The 20,116-nt window shown below is 35.3% G+C and overlaps 2 protein-coding genes across 2 annotated transcripts; one reads left to right on the top strand and one right to left on the bottom strand.

Annotated features, from left to right (window-relative positions):
- The first annotated feature begins 1,047 nt into the window (after positions 1-1,047).
- LOC117909182 (GTPase-activating protein GYP7-like) lies at positions 1,048-16,301 on the top strand. The gene is made up of 11 exons (XM_034823095.1): positions 1,048-1,518; positions 3,646-3,741; positions 5,799-5,902; positions 7,867-8,153; positions 10,299-10,421; positions 10,667-10,755; positions 11,920-12,025; positions 12,679-12,776; positions 13,990-14,250; positions 14,818-14,901; positions 15,952-16,301. Exons 1-11 carry the CDS (start codon positions 1,429-1,431, stop codon positions 15,964-15,966), a joined length of 1,353 nt encoding a protein of 450 aa, XP_034678986.1. The 5' UTR covers positions 1,048-1,428; the 3' UTR covers positions 15,967-16,301.
- Positions 16,302-17,157: 856 nt separating this feature from the next.
- On the bottom strand, positions 17,158-20,100 carry LOC117909281 (COBRA-like protein 10). Its single transcript, XM_034823240.1, has 3 exons — positions 20,046-20,100; positions 18,870-19,472; positions 17,158-18,636 (listed from the first exon to the last, which is right to left on the bottom strand). The coding sequence occupies exons 1-3, from the start codon at positions 20,068-20,070 to the stop codon at positions 17,231-17,233; spliced, it is 2,034 nt and encodes a 677-aa protein (XP_034679131.1). The 5' UTR covers positions 20,071-20,100; the 3' UTR covers positions 17,158-17,230.
- Positions 20,101-20,116: the final 16 nt, after the last annotated feature.

The following is a 20,116-nucleotide window of genomic DNA, read 5'->3' as shown; positions in this document are numbered from 1 at the left end:
TTTGTAATAATATTTCTTATTTTTATTTGTAAATCTTTGAGAAGAAAAGTCTAAATGTGTGTTATCACTTACGAATTTTCAAGAATAAGGTATCACTTGAGGGGTTGTTCAAGAGTGAGGTATCTCTTGAGAATTATAAAAGGTACTTTGAGTAAAAGTACAAAATGGTGAATTGGAACCATAATCTAATTGTATTGTTTGAAGGCTATGTTTGGTTCCCAAAAACATTGAAAGAAAATGTGAGGGAAAAAAAAAGTATAATGAAAGAAAAAAATAAAATAGATTCAAACTCATTTTACTTAGTTTTTTCTATTATATAAAAATTAAATAATTTTAAAATATATAAAATTTTAACTAATTTTAATTATATTTAATTTTCTTTAAAAAAATATATGATGAAACCAAATATGAGAAAACCAATTTTCTTAACTTTTTTTTTCCTTAGTATTTGTTAAGAACTAAACATATTCTTACCTTTTTAACTCTAAAAAAAAATACTTATTTTAGATAAAAATGTTCATATATATATATTTTTTATAAAAGTAATATTTTCTTTTAAAACATGTATGTAATAATCAACAGTATGTTTATGTAAAAAAAAAAAAAAAAATTACTTTTTAAGATAAAAAAAAAAGAAAAAAAAAAGAATGTAAGATTTACAAATAAGAGATGTTTTCATCATTTTTAATCAATTGTTTAGGTTGGTAGATTATAGGTATTTTAACTTATGGTAATATTAATATAACGCTTTAACATATTTCATCTTTATATTTATTAATAATTAGAAGTTTTATTTTTACCGTAAGTATTGGTTTGAAGCCACTTTAACACACGCCCTTCCCTCACGCGCCACCCCTTTCCCGCGGAAAAAGGCGAGTACGAACACATTCGAACGACCGCACGCCACTGTCGCTCACTCTAACATCCTCATCCACCAATCAAAAGTAGTCAAATAGGAGAAAAAAAACACACATTTTGACTTGTCCAAGCCGGAAAAAAAAATAGAAAAAGAAACGTACAAAAGTATACATTAAATCAACCCATTGAGCTTCCCTTCTTGTTTTGGTGTCGTGGGATTGTGTCACCACCACCTCCGCCACCCACAACCACAACCACCGCCTTAACTAACCCAAAAAGAAGAAAGGGAAAGGCGAAGACGAAAGCGTAAAAAAAAAAAAAAAAAAACAGTTTTTTTTCGGCTGTTTTTTGTTTTTTGTTTTTTGTTTTTTTTTTATGTGATTCGTTTATGCTTGCGCTTTGAACTTGTCCTCGTTTCCAGCTCGGTTTCGCCAGCACCTGATCTGGGTCCCCTTTGAAGCTTTCTCTCTTCCTCTCTGATCCATTCTTTGCCTTTTTAAGGGGATTCAGCTCGTGGGTTGGTGCTGTATTTTTATTTTGTTTTTCTGAAAGTGTTTTTGGTGTTTCGGAATGTGGTTTGATACTGGAGCTCCCACCGATTCCTTCTACGAGGTTAGGGCCGAGTGCTCGGATGTGCCAAAAACCCGATTCAAAATCAAGGTTTGTGGTTTCTTTGATCCCATTTCAATGCCTTTTATCTTAATTTTGACCAGTGTTTTATGAACGATTGGATTATTGTCTTCTACGTTTTCTTTGTGTTTTCTATTGAGTTTGGGAATTGGGTGTTTCTTTTTCTGTTTGATTAAAATAATTGCAATTTATTGTTTGTTTCTTTGATTGTATTAGAGAAAAAGTGATCCTTAGGTGAAATTCAGGTTATAATGTTGGCTCTCCCCCACCCACAAAGGATTAGTAAGGAAACAATTTTTTTTTTTTTGGGGTGAAATTCTCTTTGATTAGTAGTAGAAGTAAAGAATCATAATATTTGGGTGGAATTTAGATTTATGACGCTGGATTTCTTTAGGATTGGAGGAAAGAATTATGATTTTTAGGTGAAACCATGAAATTTGGGTTTAGGGAGGTTTACTTGAAATGGATTTGAATGAAGATTACCCAACCAGTCAACTTTATGATATAAAGATTTAAATACCGATTATTTGGGCTCGGCTCTATGAATCCTTTTTCACTCTCTGTTCATATCTTCTTTTTAATCATACGCCTTATAGGGAAAGGTGAAATAACTTGATTCATTTCATGAAGGTTTTGATGATGATATTATGTTGGCCATGTACCTAATGTAGCCTCCTCTTTCTTGGCTGGGGCATTAGCTGCATAGAAGATAAGAAGGACAGAGCCATGGTGGAGTTTGATTGAGGAATGCCCGTATTTCTTTGTAATCATAAATGTTAACTATGATCATAGAGAACATGCTCTTGACCATAAGCCATTTCCATGGCTATGTCTGTGCCTTTAGCCTGTTGAGGATAATGGAATTTCCAATTGTTCTATGTCCAAATAAAACAACATAAATACATCCCTGCCTCTGAACATCTACTATGCTGCAGTATATAGGTTTGAGCTGATGATTTTGGACTGGCTATGGTCCTTACCATTTTTCAATCAGGGACTAGATTCTTTTTTACCTCAGTTGTGAAGCCAATCATGTAAAATAAACAAATTACAAAGTATGAGTTACATTCCTTATATGATGCAATTTTGCACTGACTTTTGAAATTGACAAGCACTGTAACACAATGGGACCTTAGGCCTCATGATAATGTTATGGGAAGATATAAAAGAATGTATGTAGAATAAAGGTCATACTTACAACACTAGTACTAAAGTGGTTCATCCCTAAAGTAGATGCATCAGTGAAGAAAATTGAAAAGCTTCCACCATGTATGGAGAAGATTAGGTTGCAAGAGTATCTTACTGCTCAGCAGGCTCTTGAATACATTTGCCTAGATACTCATGAACATCGGATTATGCTCATCAAGAGATACATAACCATGCCTGCTATGTTCATGAGGGATTCATGGATCACTAATTCTGCTCTCTATGTAGTCACACTTTACTTCACCAGGAAAATATACACTCAGTCTTTTGAAAGGTTGCAAATGCAAAGATCAACTCAAAGTGCATGACAGTTTTGTCATTTTTATACCAGAGAGTTGGCTTATTACATGCCAACTGTAGTGGCAGAATGGAATGGGGGATATCAAGGTAGGTGTAGCCAATTTTTGCACCTTTTTATGCTATTTATCAGCATTTACAAACTATATTATCCTAGCAAGTTAGCTTAGGTACTCTGTATTATTTTTCTATATCTAAACAAAGGAACAACTTGTTATCTTATTGTATCTTTATAAATGGATGTGTTCTGGGAGTTTCAACGAAGAATTTTGTTTGCTTGTGTTGAATAGGATTATGGCCATGGAATGAATCAACTCTGCAGATCTTTGATTTTCCTCACTACTGAAGTTACATTCTGTTATTAAAAGTTGGATTATGTTTCTTCATACATTCAAATGCATGTTTTTTCTGGGATTTTCAGTGAAGTATTTTGTTAGTCTGTGATGAATAGGATTATGGCCATGGAATGAATCAAGTGTTGGGGATATTTGATTTTCCTCACTATTGAAGTTTCATTCTGTTATTAAAGGATGGATTATGTTTCTTGATACTTTCAAATTTATGCATGAAACATTAGAATTATATGCACACACTCCCAGAACACTCCTATCCTGTGGCAATCATTGAAGCTCCTGTTTTAATTTGCTTATGCAGGCTGGAAAAACTCTAAGTGAAAGAAGATGGAAGGCTGCATTTAGTCCAGAAGGTCATCTTGAAATGAGCAGGATGCTTAGTAGAATCCAAAGAGGGGTAAGTTCATCTTTATGGTTGAAAGATGCCTTGTATGTAGTTGGGTAATTCTGCACAGAAGTATGGGAAAGTTAGTGGATATCAGTAGCTTCTTGGGAAACTTGATCCGTGTTATCTGTCTTCTCTATTTCAGTTCTTCTGAAGTCCTGAAAACTTGAGTTTTGAAGTTATCTTGAGATTTAACTCAATAGCTCACTTTTTCTCCTAAAAATCAATCAGAACTTAATTTTGCTTCCTACTTGCAAATGTGACCATTTCTGCTTAGAGTCTCATTATTCAATTTGGTTAAACCGCATTTCATGTCTCTTTATGTGTATGAAATTGGCCAAATGAGCTCATAGGACTTAGAACATGTTGAATGTATGAACTCAGATTTTAATGAATATTCATTTTCAATAGTAAGCATATCATTGTCATTGCCATTTTCTTCATCATCATCATCATCATCTACGACATGCACCCTACTCTTTTGTTCCAGTATATAGGAAGCCTTTCATGCCGTTAAACCATTATCATCAGGATTTGATAAGTCAATCCTTATGTTTCGTTCCTGTTTCCCTTAATGGACCTTCAACTTGCACCATCTCTGATCCTTCTTCATGGTTACTTTTTTGGTTTTCCTGGATTGTATTTAAATTTACTCTCAACAGGGAGGTGAACAATTGGAAGCCAGATCTGGTGGAGGCTTTCTTGGGAAGATTGTTTGATGGCTGGGGTTGTTTAGACCTGTGATTTGAAAAAGGATTTAAGAGTATATTTTTTCACTGTCAAAGCCTTCTTTGAGGCTCTAATGAGTGGTTGCAAAGATGATTTCCTGGTGAAGGGAGTTTGGCGTGTAGTGGGACCTTATAAGGTGGTTTCCTTTGTCTTGATGGCAGTATGGGATAAGATTCCTACTATTCTTCATTTGGTTAGTAAAGGAAAGAAATCCCTAATTGGTGTTGCATGTACAAGAGAGATGATGCTACATTTTATACACTCTGTGCACACAGGGTTTGCCCTTTCCAGTTCTTAATGCATCTGCTCATTATGAAAAAAATATAACCCTCCAAAATTTCATTTTTTTTGTTGGTTGTGTAGTTAGTCTTCTGGAGTAAATTGCCAATACAATATGTTGTTGATGGTATTTATTGTATTGTTGTTACTAATCATTCAGCAAGTGTACACTTTTGATAAGTCCACAACATATAAAACTTTCTGTGAATGAAACTACTTGTAAATGAAGTTTCCAAAAGGGAGAGAGTTAGATGGTGTTTAATAGTGTTAAGTATTAAGTTGGTTGGTTTTTAAATATTTTATTCTATTAAATATTAAAAGTAAAAGAAAAAAATCAACAGAACCCTTTAGTTATGTTGGTTAGTTTCAACAGGTTACTTTTGCCATTTAGAAAAAAAACAATAATAATAATAATCTGAAATCTGAGACTAAGTTGCTTTAAGCAAAAAGTAAATAAAACAAATACCACCTTAGTTTTATTTGTTTCTCTAGTATATCCTAAATAAGTTGAACTCTCATACCCTAATGTTATTGAGCTTTGGCATATCCCTCTGTCAAAAATGGCCTTAGTTCCGTACCAGATTCTCAATTCTCGGTTTTGTAATGATTATGTTCCTATCCAGATGCCTTTATATTACTACCCTGCTTTACTGATAAATTATGGACAACATTGTTGGAGAAAACATTGATATCCTCTTCAAATTAATAGTAAAAGTTTGGCTGGAAATTTAGAACAAAAACTTGTCCTGCATGCTGTGCTTAAAATGTAGCATCGTCATTTCTGGAAGGGTTAGAACACAGTTTAGGAACCTGTCTTATTAAATGAAAGCTTTTTATATTGCTTAGGCTGTGTGTCTTCATCTTCTTCTTTTTTCTTTTTATTTATTTTTATTTTTATTTTGAATTCTTACTCTGTTTGTGAGATGATGTATGCTGATGCACATATAAAATCTCCTATGCACTGTTGACATGTTTCTTTCATTTATTTTTAGCTATTCATAAAAGAAAGTTACAATTTGCAAGGGTTCACGCTGGAGATTGTCTTTTTCTTTTCAAATTAGGGAATCCATCCAACAATTAGAGGAGAAGTTTGGGAATTTCTGCTTGGTTGTTATGATCCAAAGAGCACATATGAGGAAAGAGAGCAAATACGGCAACGTCGAAGGTAGAATGCTTCCTGAGCTCGATTTGAGTGATTATGACCCTTGAATCTTTGTATCAAATATTAAGTTTTCTAGTGGCACATAAAGAAGGGATAATGGAGAAGCAGCAGGTAGTGTATTATCTTAGGGTCATACTTCCACTTGGAGTGGGGGATTGGAAGAATAATTTATTTAATAAGTATAGTATTTAACACAATAATGATTTCGAGGGAAACTGAGCTGGTTTCTGATCATCACTATCAGGACACTGGACTTGTTCAATGACTGATGCCGTTTCCATACTTATCCCACCGATATTTGTTGTTTTTTCATTTACTTGGTTCAAACTCCCATAACAACATTCCAGATTTTAATGTTCATTTAAAGTATTTTTTAAAGAAAAAAGAGGGATCGAAGACGATGATAACATGGGAAGGTTATTTTTGGAACAAAATTGGTCAGTTTAAAATATTTTTTATCTGTTCAAAAACCTTATGTTTGACTAAAAGAAAGGGGAAACCGTACACTAATGGAAGTTGATAAAGTTGTTGAAAAACAAAGAGTTATTGGTTTTTTTCACCCAGAAGCCATTCATGTTAACTATCAAACTCAATTCTTATTTATCTTTCATTATAGTCAAGTAGATGCAGTATATCTTTGTAGCTTTATGCCTTACCATGTGTACATGTGCATCAGGTATGCCAAATTGTTTAATGAGTTGTGCTTGCATGCTTGGAACTTTGTAGAATAGAATTTCTTGAATGAAGCTTTTGGAGTTTGGTTTTTTAATACATCTATGTGATAATAAAAAGCTTTACAAAAATCTAGACTACTTTGCTTTACATTTAGAACACTTCTTGCTGCAAACTTTTGCTTTATTATCTTCCTATGTGGGCTATTTTATTTTTCCAGTATATTATGTATATTTTCTTATAGTAAAACAATAATACATTAAACCCAAGCTCACTAGAGATATATCCAATTACACCATGGAGAAAGAAAAGAGAGAAGAGAAGACAAAGAAACATAAAAACAGAGGAAGAACCAATTCAATTACTCTTATGTCTAGAATCACCCAAACTAATCGAAGAATGAGGAGATCTCAAAGATCTCAAACATTAAAAGATCTCAAAGTAATATCCTTCCATTCCAAACATTAAAAGATCTAAAAGTAATATTCTTCAGCTTAAATGAAGAGCATTCAACCTCCAAAATATCCTTCCCTTCTGCTCCACATTCCAAATATACCAAACTACTCAAAGGGGAGCAACCTTCCGTACTATCTTACTTCACTTTTAAACTCATAAGTCTTCTTTTAAGCAATCATGGACAGACCCAATTAATTCCAAGAAAGGAAGAAAATTAGAGAACAGCTCCTATCTACCAAATAATGAAGGAGGAGATGACTGGAAGACTCCTCCTTGCAGTTGCACATAAAATATCAGTTTGTGAGAATTCTCTCTTCACATCAGATGGTCAATGCTCACAATCTTTTCCAACTCAGGTGTTCTACGTGAGGCCCAAACCTGCATTGTTGGAAAGCTAGCTTCATCCTCTTGAAGCAAGCCATGGAAATGACTTTACTGCACTGAAATAATTAAAGTGCCTCATTTTGTGCTACTCTTTCAAAACACTATTATCAATTCAGGGTCCTATATTCTTCCCACATCATGGAGTTAAAAATTATGTACTTTGGTTATTGTTTCTCTTAACATGCTAGTAGGAAAAGAAAAAAGTACTTTACCTTTCATCAGATAGGTATTATCTTTTCTGTTGAAATTGTTGAAATATTCTCATGCTTGTGCATGCATTATCATTTTTAGTTAAAATTATTGAAATACCTCATGCTTTCTTATCCCTGAAAATATATATTGTCTTTGGAGTTGAAATTGATGAAACACAAATGCTCTTTTTTTGGTCTCTATTTTTATTCTGACTTCCTAGGATATTGTTTGGTAAAGTGCCATTCTTATTGCTACATCTTCAGGGAACAATATGCTAAATGGAAGGAACAGTGCTGCCAAATGTTTCCTGTTATTGGGAGTGGCAGATATATCACAGCACCTATCATTACTGAGGATGGTCAGCCCATTCAAGATCCTTTGGTACTTCTTGAAGCAAATCCGCAGAAGGGTTCGGCTTTACCTCATGATAATGGTGATGCTGAAGACTCAGAGCTTTCTACTTCCAACAGCTCGGAAACAAAGAAACCAATTAATCATCCTCCAATTGACAAGAAAGAAATCCAGTGGAAGCTTACACTACATCAAATAGGTTGGTGGTATCCATTGTTATTACATGCATATTTCTCTTTAGTATTTTCTATGTTCCACTCCTGCTTATCAAACAATGCTTGGTATTACCACTGTACTCCCACATCTTGTACTAATTTGGCATGGACAATCCATCAATCATTTCTCCACCTTCATGCACAGGTAAAACATGATGATTCTAAATTGTCTCCTGAAAGCATATTTTTCAGTCTTGGGATTGTGGTCTAAGCTTGAACTGTCCTATTTTATTACCTTAAAATTCCTAATAGCTTAATTTTTTGTGGCCCAATACCCAGCACTCTGAGGTTTTTATTTGCCTTTTTCATTTTGTGGCCCAGGAATACCCAGCTTGAACTGTCCTATTTTGTCTTTAGGTACTCTTCTAAAAAAAAAATGTTTGTGGTGCAGCATGTCTTAAGAAAATCAGAGTTCAATAAGGTTGATGGGTTATTTCTTTGCCTTTGTCATAATAAATCAATACCTCAATTCTTTTGGAGGTCACTATCATTTCTATAAGTATTAGGAGGTGGAATAGGAATAGCAAGAAGTGCAACTAGCAGAGATAATTTTCTCTTGTTTTACCTCTCAATTGGTGTCTCTCAAGTCAGAAAAAAAGTGACAGATTCAAAAAAGGTGACATCCAGGGGAAAGAATGCTTGCAGTTAGCTGGATGCAAGTACTTGAAACAAATATGTTTTAAGGCTTAAGGTTCAAATTTACTGTGGAACTTACTGGAAAAATGGATAATGCAAACATATCTACAGACTGAAATAAAGATTTCCAGTAAAAAGAACTTCCAGTTGATGTCAATTGTAAGATTAAAAACTTCAGTGGTGGTTCAATTATGTAGGATAGGCGACTTCAGATGGCATTAGATCAATGCACTTTAGTAATATTCATAACAAAAAGAGAGCCTGTTAACTTCCAAAGGGTATTGGCCTTTTTATTCAGCAACTCCATTTGGTTTTGGTGTTTTGTCAAGATGTTTTCTTGTTGACCCTTCTTTTGATAAGATCCTAGGTCACCATAGATGAACTCCCTCATTATCTGGATGAAAATTTTAATTTTCCCATTAATTTGCATCCCTAATCTTAGGAGAGAGAAGACATGACTTTCTTGTTTAAGAAGGGAAATCAAAATAATATGGGAGCAGTCACCTGCAAATGTAAGGAAGCACTTCAAGCCAAAAGAAGTAATCTATGTGGCCCCATATATTGGATCGGAATTCTAGGAGCAGCATTTCTATTGTGTCACATGTTTCATGCTCAATCAAGAAAACAATTCAAGAAAGTTACGACAAAAAACTAAAGGGTAGGATGACCAAGAAGGTTATGCCAGCACATCACCTCAGGTGAAACTACTTGAACTTGGATTTGCAGAATGATGTGCTTGAGAAGCTTGCAATGTCTCTTTCAGTTATCCCCTCTATTTCTTGCTCTCTTTCTCTGCTCTATTCTTTTTGCTCTAGTTTTCCCCTTATTTTGAGGACATCTACCTCTCATTTATAAGAGAACCCTGATTATTTGATCTTGTTACCTTTTTATTTATTTATTTATTTTGGGAAACCTGCTCAATAGGAAACCCAGATGTTGCCTTCTTTCATCAACTGCCCCCAGAATTTCCTTTTCTGATTCCTGTCCACAATTTCATTTGTTTCAATTGACTTTGTTGTAACTATTTTATTATAGTTGATGTAAATAGTTCTAAGTTTTTTTGCATTCTTTATATACATGATTAATGGAAATGTATGTGACCCTTTTTTTGGTGGGTGGAACTACCCCCAATTATTTGAGAAAAAAGTAATGGATTTCAAAAAAAGTGTATGACTCATTGCTCTGGTGTACATCTTTCCTTTACATTTATATACATATTTCATTGCTTATCACAGAAAGAAAAAAGGTATTTAATCCACTAAGTTTGTCTCTTTCTTTTTCCCTTTTTGGTTTCAAACCACACCCCTTTAATGTTTTGGTTCTTGTTTGAGGTTTAAATCATCAATTGTTTTCCTGGTAAGAATTCATTGTAGTTATGCATATCATGCTGGTTCCAATAACTTTTACATTAACTTGTGGCATATTTTTTGTATTTCCAACATTTATGTTTTGGATTTTTGTAATTCTTTATCATTGGATTCATATTATGTTAGGTCTCGATGTGGTTCGCACTGACAGGACATTAGTTTTTTATGAGAAGCAAGAAAATCTGGCAAAACTTTGGGATATTCTAGCTGTTTATGCATGGATAGACACAGATATTGGCTACTGTCAAGGTGGGCTATCAAATGAACTTTATTTTATAATTGTGACTCACTAAAATGATGAAAAATATTAGTTTGTAGTATATAGTTCATCCCTCTCCCACAAAATTTTAAGTGGTTTTCAAACTGGATAGGCGACAGATGGTAAAGAGGCTACCTAATTTTTGCAACTAACAGGGTTTGATATAAGTGTTGTATCTAATTTTTGCAACAAATTGCTTGTTCTGAAGTCTGAACTTTATTAAAATGCTTGGCAGGCATGAGTGATCTCTGCTCCCCAATGATAATGCTTCTTGAAGACGAAGCAGATGCATTTTGGTGCTTTGAACATTTGATGCGCAGATTGGTACTTCTTTTTAATTGAATAATATTTCAATTGTCGAGCACACTTGATTTCTGCTTTAGTTGTGGGATATGCTTTGAGGACCTATTGTGTGAAAGGCTACAGTAATATTCTGATTTTTATTAGATTTTTTCCAGTGAACTGCAAAGTTGAGGAGATTGTTAGATCTATTCTGTTAAATTTGTTTCTCTCTTCTCCAGTCTCTGAATGTGTTTCTTCAGAATTGATGTAGAACAATTTGCACACTGTTATCTACAGCTACTAGTTGTGTCCTCTTGGCCTCTTATGCCTTCAGTCTCCTTTCCTCTTCTGCATGGATTGCAGGATGTTGTCTCGTCTCTTCCTTGAGGGTTTCTTTTCTTTTCTTTTTTCCAATGAATTTTTTCATGGATTTATTAGTTTGACCTATTTTTGGGAAAGCAACACTTTCGTCCCTGTTCTGCTCTTGTTTGCCTATTGCACGGTGAACACATTGGCTTTGACATTGTCATGGAAGTCTTGTCCTTGCTCTTTGTAAGATAGAATCAGATCACTACCTCAAAGGCCTGGTGATGTTAGATGGCTTTAATTCATCTTAAATTTTCTCCTCCAGATTCCTCCTTCAGCATATTAGAATTTGAAATTGAGTTATAGCAACATGGCAATATTTCAAACTCTCCCAAGGAACATATGCCTTAGTTATGTCAATATTCCTTTTTCCAAATTACTTTGTTAAAGTATGATCCATCAACCTTGATTGGAGCACGATTCATCAAGGTTTGAGATTATTTACTACCAGTCCCAAACCTGAAATTAACTTTTTATGAACTATTGCCAAATTCGTTGGAGGCACTGGGGGTAGAAGAGGGGCCTGTCTTAACCTTGGATGATACCAGCTGATGGGTAGGAAACCTATCCTATTTTATTGGTTTTCGGTGTTAAGTTGTCTGGCTATGCACAATTTGTCCATCCACATGATACTGAGGCTTGTGAAATCTTCCTCTCCATGTTATCTGTAAAATCTTCCTGCTTCATTGAGAAGTAGTCTTGCTATGTTTCTGACTATATGATATGTTAAACATTGTACTCAATGAATTATATTAGTTTGTGATTTCATCAAATCTTTTTTTCCTTTTTAATTTAATTCCAAGTTGCTCATGATCTGTGTTGTTATTTGAAATTTTGAAGCGAGGGAATTTCAGATGCACCGACAGCTCTGTTGGAGTGGAGACACAGCTTAGTAATTTAGCTTTAATTACTCAAGTTATTGATCCAAAACTTCATCAGCACTTAGGTATTGTCTTTAATTCATGCCTTTTTACTCCTTATATTTTAGTTTATTATCTATGTTTTATCCTGAAATGTTCATGTCATTTTAGGCCTGTGACTTGGGCATCAGTCTGACTTTTGTTTCTGCTTGCTCCATCATATGATGGTCCCTTGAAATTTATGTTACAAGCATGTCACTTGGAATTTGTATATGACTCAATTGAGGAAGAACTCTCACACCCACCCATACGCACATCTGGCCTCTTAACATTCCAAAAAGAAAATTCAAGAACAAGTTTACTAGATGGACTGATTAATGGAAACCTTCTTATGCCTTCCAATCCTTGAAAATCTTAGCACTTTATTTGGTTAGTTTAGTTGCTAAACTCATCCATGCCCTTCTTATTCCTACACCTATGATTAGGATTAGCCCAGAATGATTTCTTCCCCAGAATTAGCATAAATAAGTTTAGATCACTGGGATGCATCCTAGGTATAGCCAACTTCAGTTTTAACTGTTTAAGAATATTTTTATTTCCCATTTCTTTATCCTATATCCTTAAATTTATTCTATGTAAGTTGTTATGAGTTCTTTATTTTTTATTTTTTCTCATTTACCTTTTGATATAATTCTATACTCATCATATAAAAAGTTCATATTTTGATCTTATTGTACAGAGACACTAGGTGGAGGTGACTATCTATTTGCTTTCCGAATGCTTATGGTTTTGTTTCGCAGAGAATTTTCTTTTGGTGACTCATTGTATCTTTGGGAGGTAGGATTTGGCCTCTGTTTGACCTTTCCAATATTCAAAATTAGCTTATTGAAAGGAGAGCCATGTTCTGGATTGCTTGATTCTATTCCTTGAAACACCAGACTCTGATAATCTCAAATTTTTTTCCATTTATATATATATACATATATATATATACATATATATTTCTGATGGAAGGACTTGGTCTTGTCAAATCTGAAAATTGAGAAGTGTCGGTTTACAAGCAGGATAAATTTTGTTCAAGCAATTGAGGCACAATTTTTTCGTACTTAGTATATTTACTATAACTTAATGCAAATTTAGTCAACCTGGGATATGACCATTTATTAAGAATAAAGAGAGGATTTCAATGGAAGTCCATGCACATGTATACTACTAGACAACAAAACTTTCTTTTTCTTTCTTTTGCATTGTCCTTGGTCAGCATCTACTTTTACCTGTGAATCCAGGAGCCATATTTCTCTTGCTACTTTTTAAAATTTTCGAGGTTATTCTTTTATAGAAGAAACATCCTACATTTTAATAGGGTGAGAGAAATTTTTTAAATCCAATTAGACAACAATTTTTTGCAAATTAAACACAGGAGAACAACACCCAGAGTGTAACATAGATATATAGTTATATCATATCTATGTATATTCTTATTTGCCTATAAAAACAATATAAATATACAGTTAGCTATATCTACAAAAGATACACGTAAACAAGATATAAAAATTTCTAATAGAAATAAATTACTTGAAATTAGCTGAAATATCAGAGAATTCTATGATTCCGTGTAACCATAAAATTCAGTCACATCTTAACGAAATATTTTTGAAATCATTTCATACTTTGGATACCTATATAACCATTGAAAAGTGTTGAAACAACCAATTTGGGGAAATTAGGAGGTATTGATGACAAAGAAATTGCTGGAGTTACCATTTCTATCTCGTATAGTACCAACAGGTATACTGGAGCATTTAAAAATATTGTTTTTATATTTTGGTTCCTTTATTTGAAAGGAGTTTCAATTAGAGTATTGGTTTTTACTAGGGTTGTGTCTGTTTGTAAGGTTGATAAGTATGGTCTAAAGGAATGGGAAAAAAAGCAATCCTGACGATAGATGACTGACCCAATTGGTCCAATTTTCCAGAACTCTGATTGTTGAACATGAAATTTCTTCTTTCCTCTGATCCTTTTGTATGTATGGATGTTGAGCTTTTAACAGATGATGTGGGCTTTGGAGTATGATCCAGATTTCTTCTCCATGTATGAAGAGACTGACTCAGCTAATGAAAAAGCTGAGGGATCTAAAGGAAAACCAAAGTCGATGCACCAGTATGGAAAGTTTGAGAGGGAAAATATGAAAAATAAAATAAAAAATGGAGAAGCTCCCCTCCCCATTTCTGTTTTCCTTGTTGCCAGTGTCTTGAAAGAGAAGAGCTCAAAGCTACTTACAGAAGCTCGGGGGTTGGATGATGTTGTTAAGGTCAGCTTGATAATTACTTGCAAAGCTTTAGAAATCTTCAGTTTGTAAATCATTTTTTAGGCTGATGGTAAAAATCAGTTACTAACCTTAGATATTTTATTTATTTATTTATATATTCATTTTTGTTTTTTGCGTATTTGTTACAAAGTTTTCCCCTTTTTCGGTTAAAACTTGGTTTGGTGTGTTCCTTTATTGTGGTTATTGCTTCAGAAAATGTGTTGCCAAGTTATTCTACTTGTCCCTATTTTCATTAGAAACTTTGGATTTGAAGTTATTATTTTCATCATCACATGGTTTGAGGCTTTTATTTTTTATTTTTTATTCTTTTTTTAATATTACTAATGTATTCCCAATAAAAATTTTCAATCCTGGAGAAAAATATCAGAGCACAAAGTTCCAATTAGTTGGATAATTATAAAGCATTTTTTGTTCATTTTATTTTGGTAAAACAATCCAATCTTCCTAGTAGCTTTGCTTCAACTCACAAAATTTTAAGCTTCAGTTCTGCAACTTTACTTTGGTACTCACTTCATTCAGTTTCCTTCCCTTCTTGAAAATCCTTTTCAGATATTGAATGACATAACCGGGAATCTGGATGCCAAAAAGGCTTGCACCGGGGCAATGAAACTTCACAGGAAATATCTAAAAAAGGTACTGTAATTTCCTTCGATTGTTGTGGTGGATTATACTGAACGTTACATTTTGAATCTCCTAGATGTTAGAAAAAAAATGGACAGCAAAATATGAAAACGCTGGCATATTAAACTTAGTTGACATATTAATGAAGGCTTAATGAGTTACAAAATTCAGGAGAAACTAAAAACAACATCAAAATTTGTTCAAGCATTCAATGCTCCCTAGTTTACTTGACTCTCTGCTGTTAATCCTATTATTGTGTGTACAAATGCTCTTGGACAAGTTTCACAGGACAATGGAAATTCTAAGTATCAGGAAAATCCTTTTGCAGAGGTGGCTAGATATGTGTCCAGACAACAGGCCTATATGTCAATTGGCTCATTGGCTCATCATGATTAATTTGCATATAGATCCTCATTTTGAAACAAATTATCTAGACATTTTTCAATCTAGTATGTTTCATATTCATGTCACATGGATTCAGGTACAAATGTTGGATGTTGGTGTTTGTTTGAATGCCAGATTTGTTTAGTCGATAGATCTTAGGCCATGAGGACACACAGTTATATATCCTGATTTGCATTCTTTCTCTTTCAATCCCAGTGAATAAATTGAAGTATATAGCTAAAATATATATAAGTTTATTGAAAATGAACTAGGAACTGGTCACCTGTTGGGTTAAATATGCCACCAATAAACATGTTGCACATATCCATATCTATACCCTTTTTATATCATGCCTTGCACAAGTACTTCACATACATTATGTGTTCATGTAACACAAGTTTCATATTTTAGCAAGAAAAGAAAAATAAAATTAAATCAACAGTAGTTTTGATACCCTCATGCATAAATTTTTCTCGCCTTTGAAGTGGCCAATCAATCAATTAGCTACATGATCATTTCATGGATGAGGTTGTATGGACATCTCTGCCACTAACTTGACAAGAGTGTACTATTTGATAATGCTTCTTTCTTTTTCATTTTCCCCATGTTTCCTTTTCACTTCTTCTGAAGAGAACTTGTCTTTGCCCACAACTCACTGCTCATATGATGCAACTGCAGGCCAAGAAGGTTTAGAAAGATTGGAATTTATACATGAGCTTCAGATGAAAATAAATGATTTTTTGGATCGTCACAAAATAATCAGAGGTTGTTAAGTTTGCATGCTGTGACTTGATTAGCAAGATGATAATATACTTCCGCATAAATCTTGACTTGGAGTTCAAAGACAGGATTATTTTGCTCCTGCTCCAGCCAGAAAATGTTCCAGAGGAAGCAATTGTTGTATGAGTTCATTATTTGTATATCCAAAACATTCTTTGTAAGACTTTCATATGTTGTACTACCAATTTTTGTGGATTGTAACAGTTAAACATGAAATACAAAGAAGGATTATTTTTTTCATGGTTTAATATCAATAAAAATCTTCATAATTTTTTGTGGAAGTACTGTCTCTGCATTTCCTTTCCTCTATTTTATTTTTTATTTTTTGTGGAAACATAGCTGTGAATGGTGGGGGGATCTATCATACGATACAATGCATACTGCTGTTGATTGGCTATTCTCCTTTCCCCAGCTTTCTGGGCCACCAAACAGCAAATCATGCTGCAGTTGATTGGGTACTCTCCTTTCCCCAGTTTTCTCGGTCACCAAACTGCCAATCATTCAGCTGTTGACTGGTTACTTTCCTTCCTCAGTTTCCTTGGCCACCAAACGGCAAGCATGCTGCTGATATGATTGTAATGGTTTCCATCAAACCCTTGCTATCCTTCCATAATATTTTCTTGATATGACCTGTAATGTACGAGTAACGAGGGATAAAGTTTAGCAACCATTTGAGCAATCCTAACATTGGGGTTTGGTCAGAAAAGGATCAGAAAAGCATTAAACCAGCTAGGCAGCATGATATGGATACATGAAAAGGCTAAGATGTTAATTGCTGAATCATTAGAGAAATCACTCCGGTATGAGAAATGATAGAGGCCCTTTCACTTGAAAATAGTCTTCAGCATTGGATTCATTACTTGAATGTCACAAGTTGAAACCCTCTTTTTTCTAAGTAGGCATACTTACAAACTCACAAACCACAGAAGATGCGCAAAAGCTGCAAACTGAGACATCCTAAGCAAGGCCAAAGCCTACTAGGAGATAGAAAGATCAATGGAGAATCATTCAATTTTAATTAGAAAATCGATTCACTCTGAATAAGATATTACAGCATACTTAGATACATAAATATAACATCTGTTTGAATATGTTACAATTTCCTTTTTCTGCATTTCAAAATTCACTAATACTAAACCCAGGCTTTACAGAATCAATGGGAGGCCCCAAATGATTCTCAATGGAGACCCCAAATTACCACTGTGAGGAAAACCACTGGCAAGAAGCTGACATGAGTTCGACTTTGCCCTCCTCGCAAGGGAAGCTGTGCAGGAAGAGAGCATTCTTCCCCATTGAAGAACACCCGTGAAGGAAATCCATCCCCTCTAGCTAAATTGATCCCCGGCGTCTGTTTCTTGGTAAATGAAATTATTGACTGCTGCTTTCCAGGTACTCTTGGATCACGTTTCGGGTTAGTCCCATTTGTCTCTCCCATTAAGTAGTTCAGACCTGGTAAGCCTTCAAAGAAGATGGTATTGTTGAGCTGTGGCAGCTTGGTCCCATTGAATGAGTACACATTTTCATAACCAGGATAAGTTTTCTCCATCACAATTGCTCCAAACCAGTCCTCAAAAATCACATCATCCCAATTGAAGATTGAAATCCGGGCGGTCCATCCAGTCCTGTAATCAGTATAGATGTGCCAATTAATGCTAACCCTACAATTGTCCGGACAAGGCAATGGATCTGGAACAGGATAGTGTTTAACTTTAGCCCAAGCTTTTGCTCTGGCTGTTCTATTGTCAAAGGGCACAAGCAGAGCCTCCGAAGGGAGGAGCAAAGGGTTGGCGTCCGCACTGCAAGTGTCTGATTCCTCACAGCCGCAAGCGCAGGTGTTGCAGGGCACAACGGAATCATTGTAGAAGGCGGAAAAGGAAACGCAACATCTGGAATGCTTGGCTCGAGGGCGAGTGATGTTGCAGACCACTTGCCAACTTGCCACGGCTATAACGGTAGACTGAAGGCCGCTCGGTTCTGGAAATTCTGTTGGGTCTACTCTAATAGGAGGGCCACACTTGTAATGTGGATTAAGAACGCCGTCAACTTCCCAGTTCTGGGGTGGGAAAAGAGCGGTTCGATTCAGGTCAGGTGGAAGCTTGTAAACTTGTAATTGGAAAACGGATCTTGATCTGCTCACGTCCATGGTGCTCGGTAGAAGACTGCCATTTCTACAGCAATATGGTAAGTTCCCAACTTTCTCATCCTTTGCTCTATCAGCAGGCAGGTCTACAATGACTGGTCTTTTCTCACAGTTCATGACAGCAGAGAAATCAAAGGTTTTGTAGTACTGTCCGGCTTCCCCATATATGCATTCTGAGCTGTCCTTTTTACGAGTGAAGGCTCCTCTCATGTTGTATATGAACTCTCCTCTCATCCACTCCCAAGTTAAGTTCCAATGGTCCAGACGGCCAATAGGGTTTTTGTTATCAATGGTTACTTGGGCAAGATAGTTGCTGTCCGAGGCTTGGAGGACATCGTAAGAGAAGGAGAGATCACCGTTCCGTCGAGGCGAGAACTTCGTTGATTTTTCCTCTCTGGCCTTGTATTTTGGATCCTTTGCACAGCATACATGCATTGAGCTCCCTGTCAGAGAAAATAGATGAAACCAAGTTCAGTAAGCCAATTTAGCTTACCAAGTCATGCATGAAAGCTCAAAAAATTCTACCAGCAATTCAAAAAATCCTCCATAGTTTTTCCTTTTTTCCATTAATTGTTGGCTATAAGAATTGAACTTCATATGACCACCATGTTAGGACAACTTTGGCAGCAATGGTGTTATCTAGATAATCACTGCAAGAAAAACAAGCAAAACTTACCACGACGAGTAGGATTAGGGCATTTATATCCATCATTTTCAAGCCTTATAGTCCTTGGCATAGGAACTGCCGGAGGCTTCAACCCGAACTGCGTCCCAGTCATCGGAATCTGCACCTGCATCTGATTCAAATCACTTGCAGTCTCAACAGAGGTCTTCAAATCCGCCTGCGGATACCCCGACAAGTAGGTCCCGTTCCCGACCGCCGCCGGAAAATCATCCCCATCTGCTATAACAGCCCCATCTGCACTCACCAATATCTCCTCATGCTGAAACCCTATAAATATCTTCCATGCCTTCAACTCATCGAACCCTGTATTCATCACCGTGGCGGTGGACTTAAAAGCCCAAGCCTGCGCTGATGCATTCTTCAGTCGTGGGAATGCCTTCTGTCGCGATATAAAAGTGTAGGACAGGAATATTCCGTTGCATTCTTCTTCTTCCAGTGGCAGAGGTGGTGGCGCGTCGATATCGTAGTCTTGTCCTCGACAGACTTGAACCTTAGGAGAAATATAGAAGAGTAATACACAAGAGAATAGTACAATATTCCATGGTATCTTCATGCATGTTTTTGTTTTCATACTCCAGATTTTTCTGTCTAAACCTTGGGAGAGATGAGAAGTGGGAGGAGAAAAATGGAGTGGTGTTAGGAAAATCCCAATTGAGCTGACATATAGACTGGGTTATAACTTATAAGAGACAATGCATGCTGGTTTATGAGGATCCTCTACCTCTGGTTTTAGCGGCGGATTCGGAGGAGGGACAGTGGAGAGTCAAGAGACTAGTTGATATTTAGAAGGGCGTTACGTGCTGTTATGAAAGTTGGTAGGGTTTTAAAACGATGTTGTTTGGAATTTTGTAAGACCACTCTTTACTGGGTTTGGATAGCTGGCTGTTGTTGCCCTTTCTTCGTGGCAAAATGGGAACTAAAATTATCTAAGACGAGCCAAATGTTCAATGTTAGGGTTTGCATTTGATAAAAGGAAAGAAGAATGGGGACAACACAATGAGAATAGGAATAAGTATGGAAGAAATTTTCAGTATCCGTCTTGTATAATTTAATTAAATTTCAAAATTTTAAAATTAAAATTTTTAAAAATAAATAAATAGATAATAATAATAATAATAAAAGAATGTTAAATTATGAAAAACAAATTAAAATAATCATGTCCTATACCGTTGTTATTTGAGCATGGAACCATTTCTTTTCCCAACGCCGAAAGATCTGCAGTTGGCTTTCCTTGACGG

This window comes from Vitis riparia, chromosome 19, assembly GCF_004353265.1.
Source record: "Vitis riparia cultivar Riparia Gloire de Montpellier isolate 1030 chromosome 19, EGFV_Vit.rip_1.0, whole genome shotgun sequence".
NCBI classification, from domain to species: Eukaryota; Viridiplantae; Streptophyta; class Magnoliopsida; order Vitales; family Vitaceae; genus Vitis; species Vitis riparia.
Note: the sequence above shows the minus strand (reverse complement) of the source record. Positions and strands in the feature narration are given on the sequence as shown.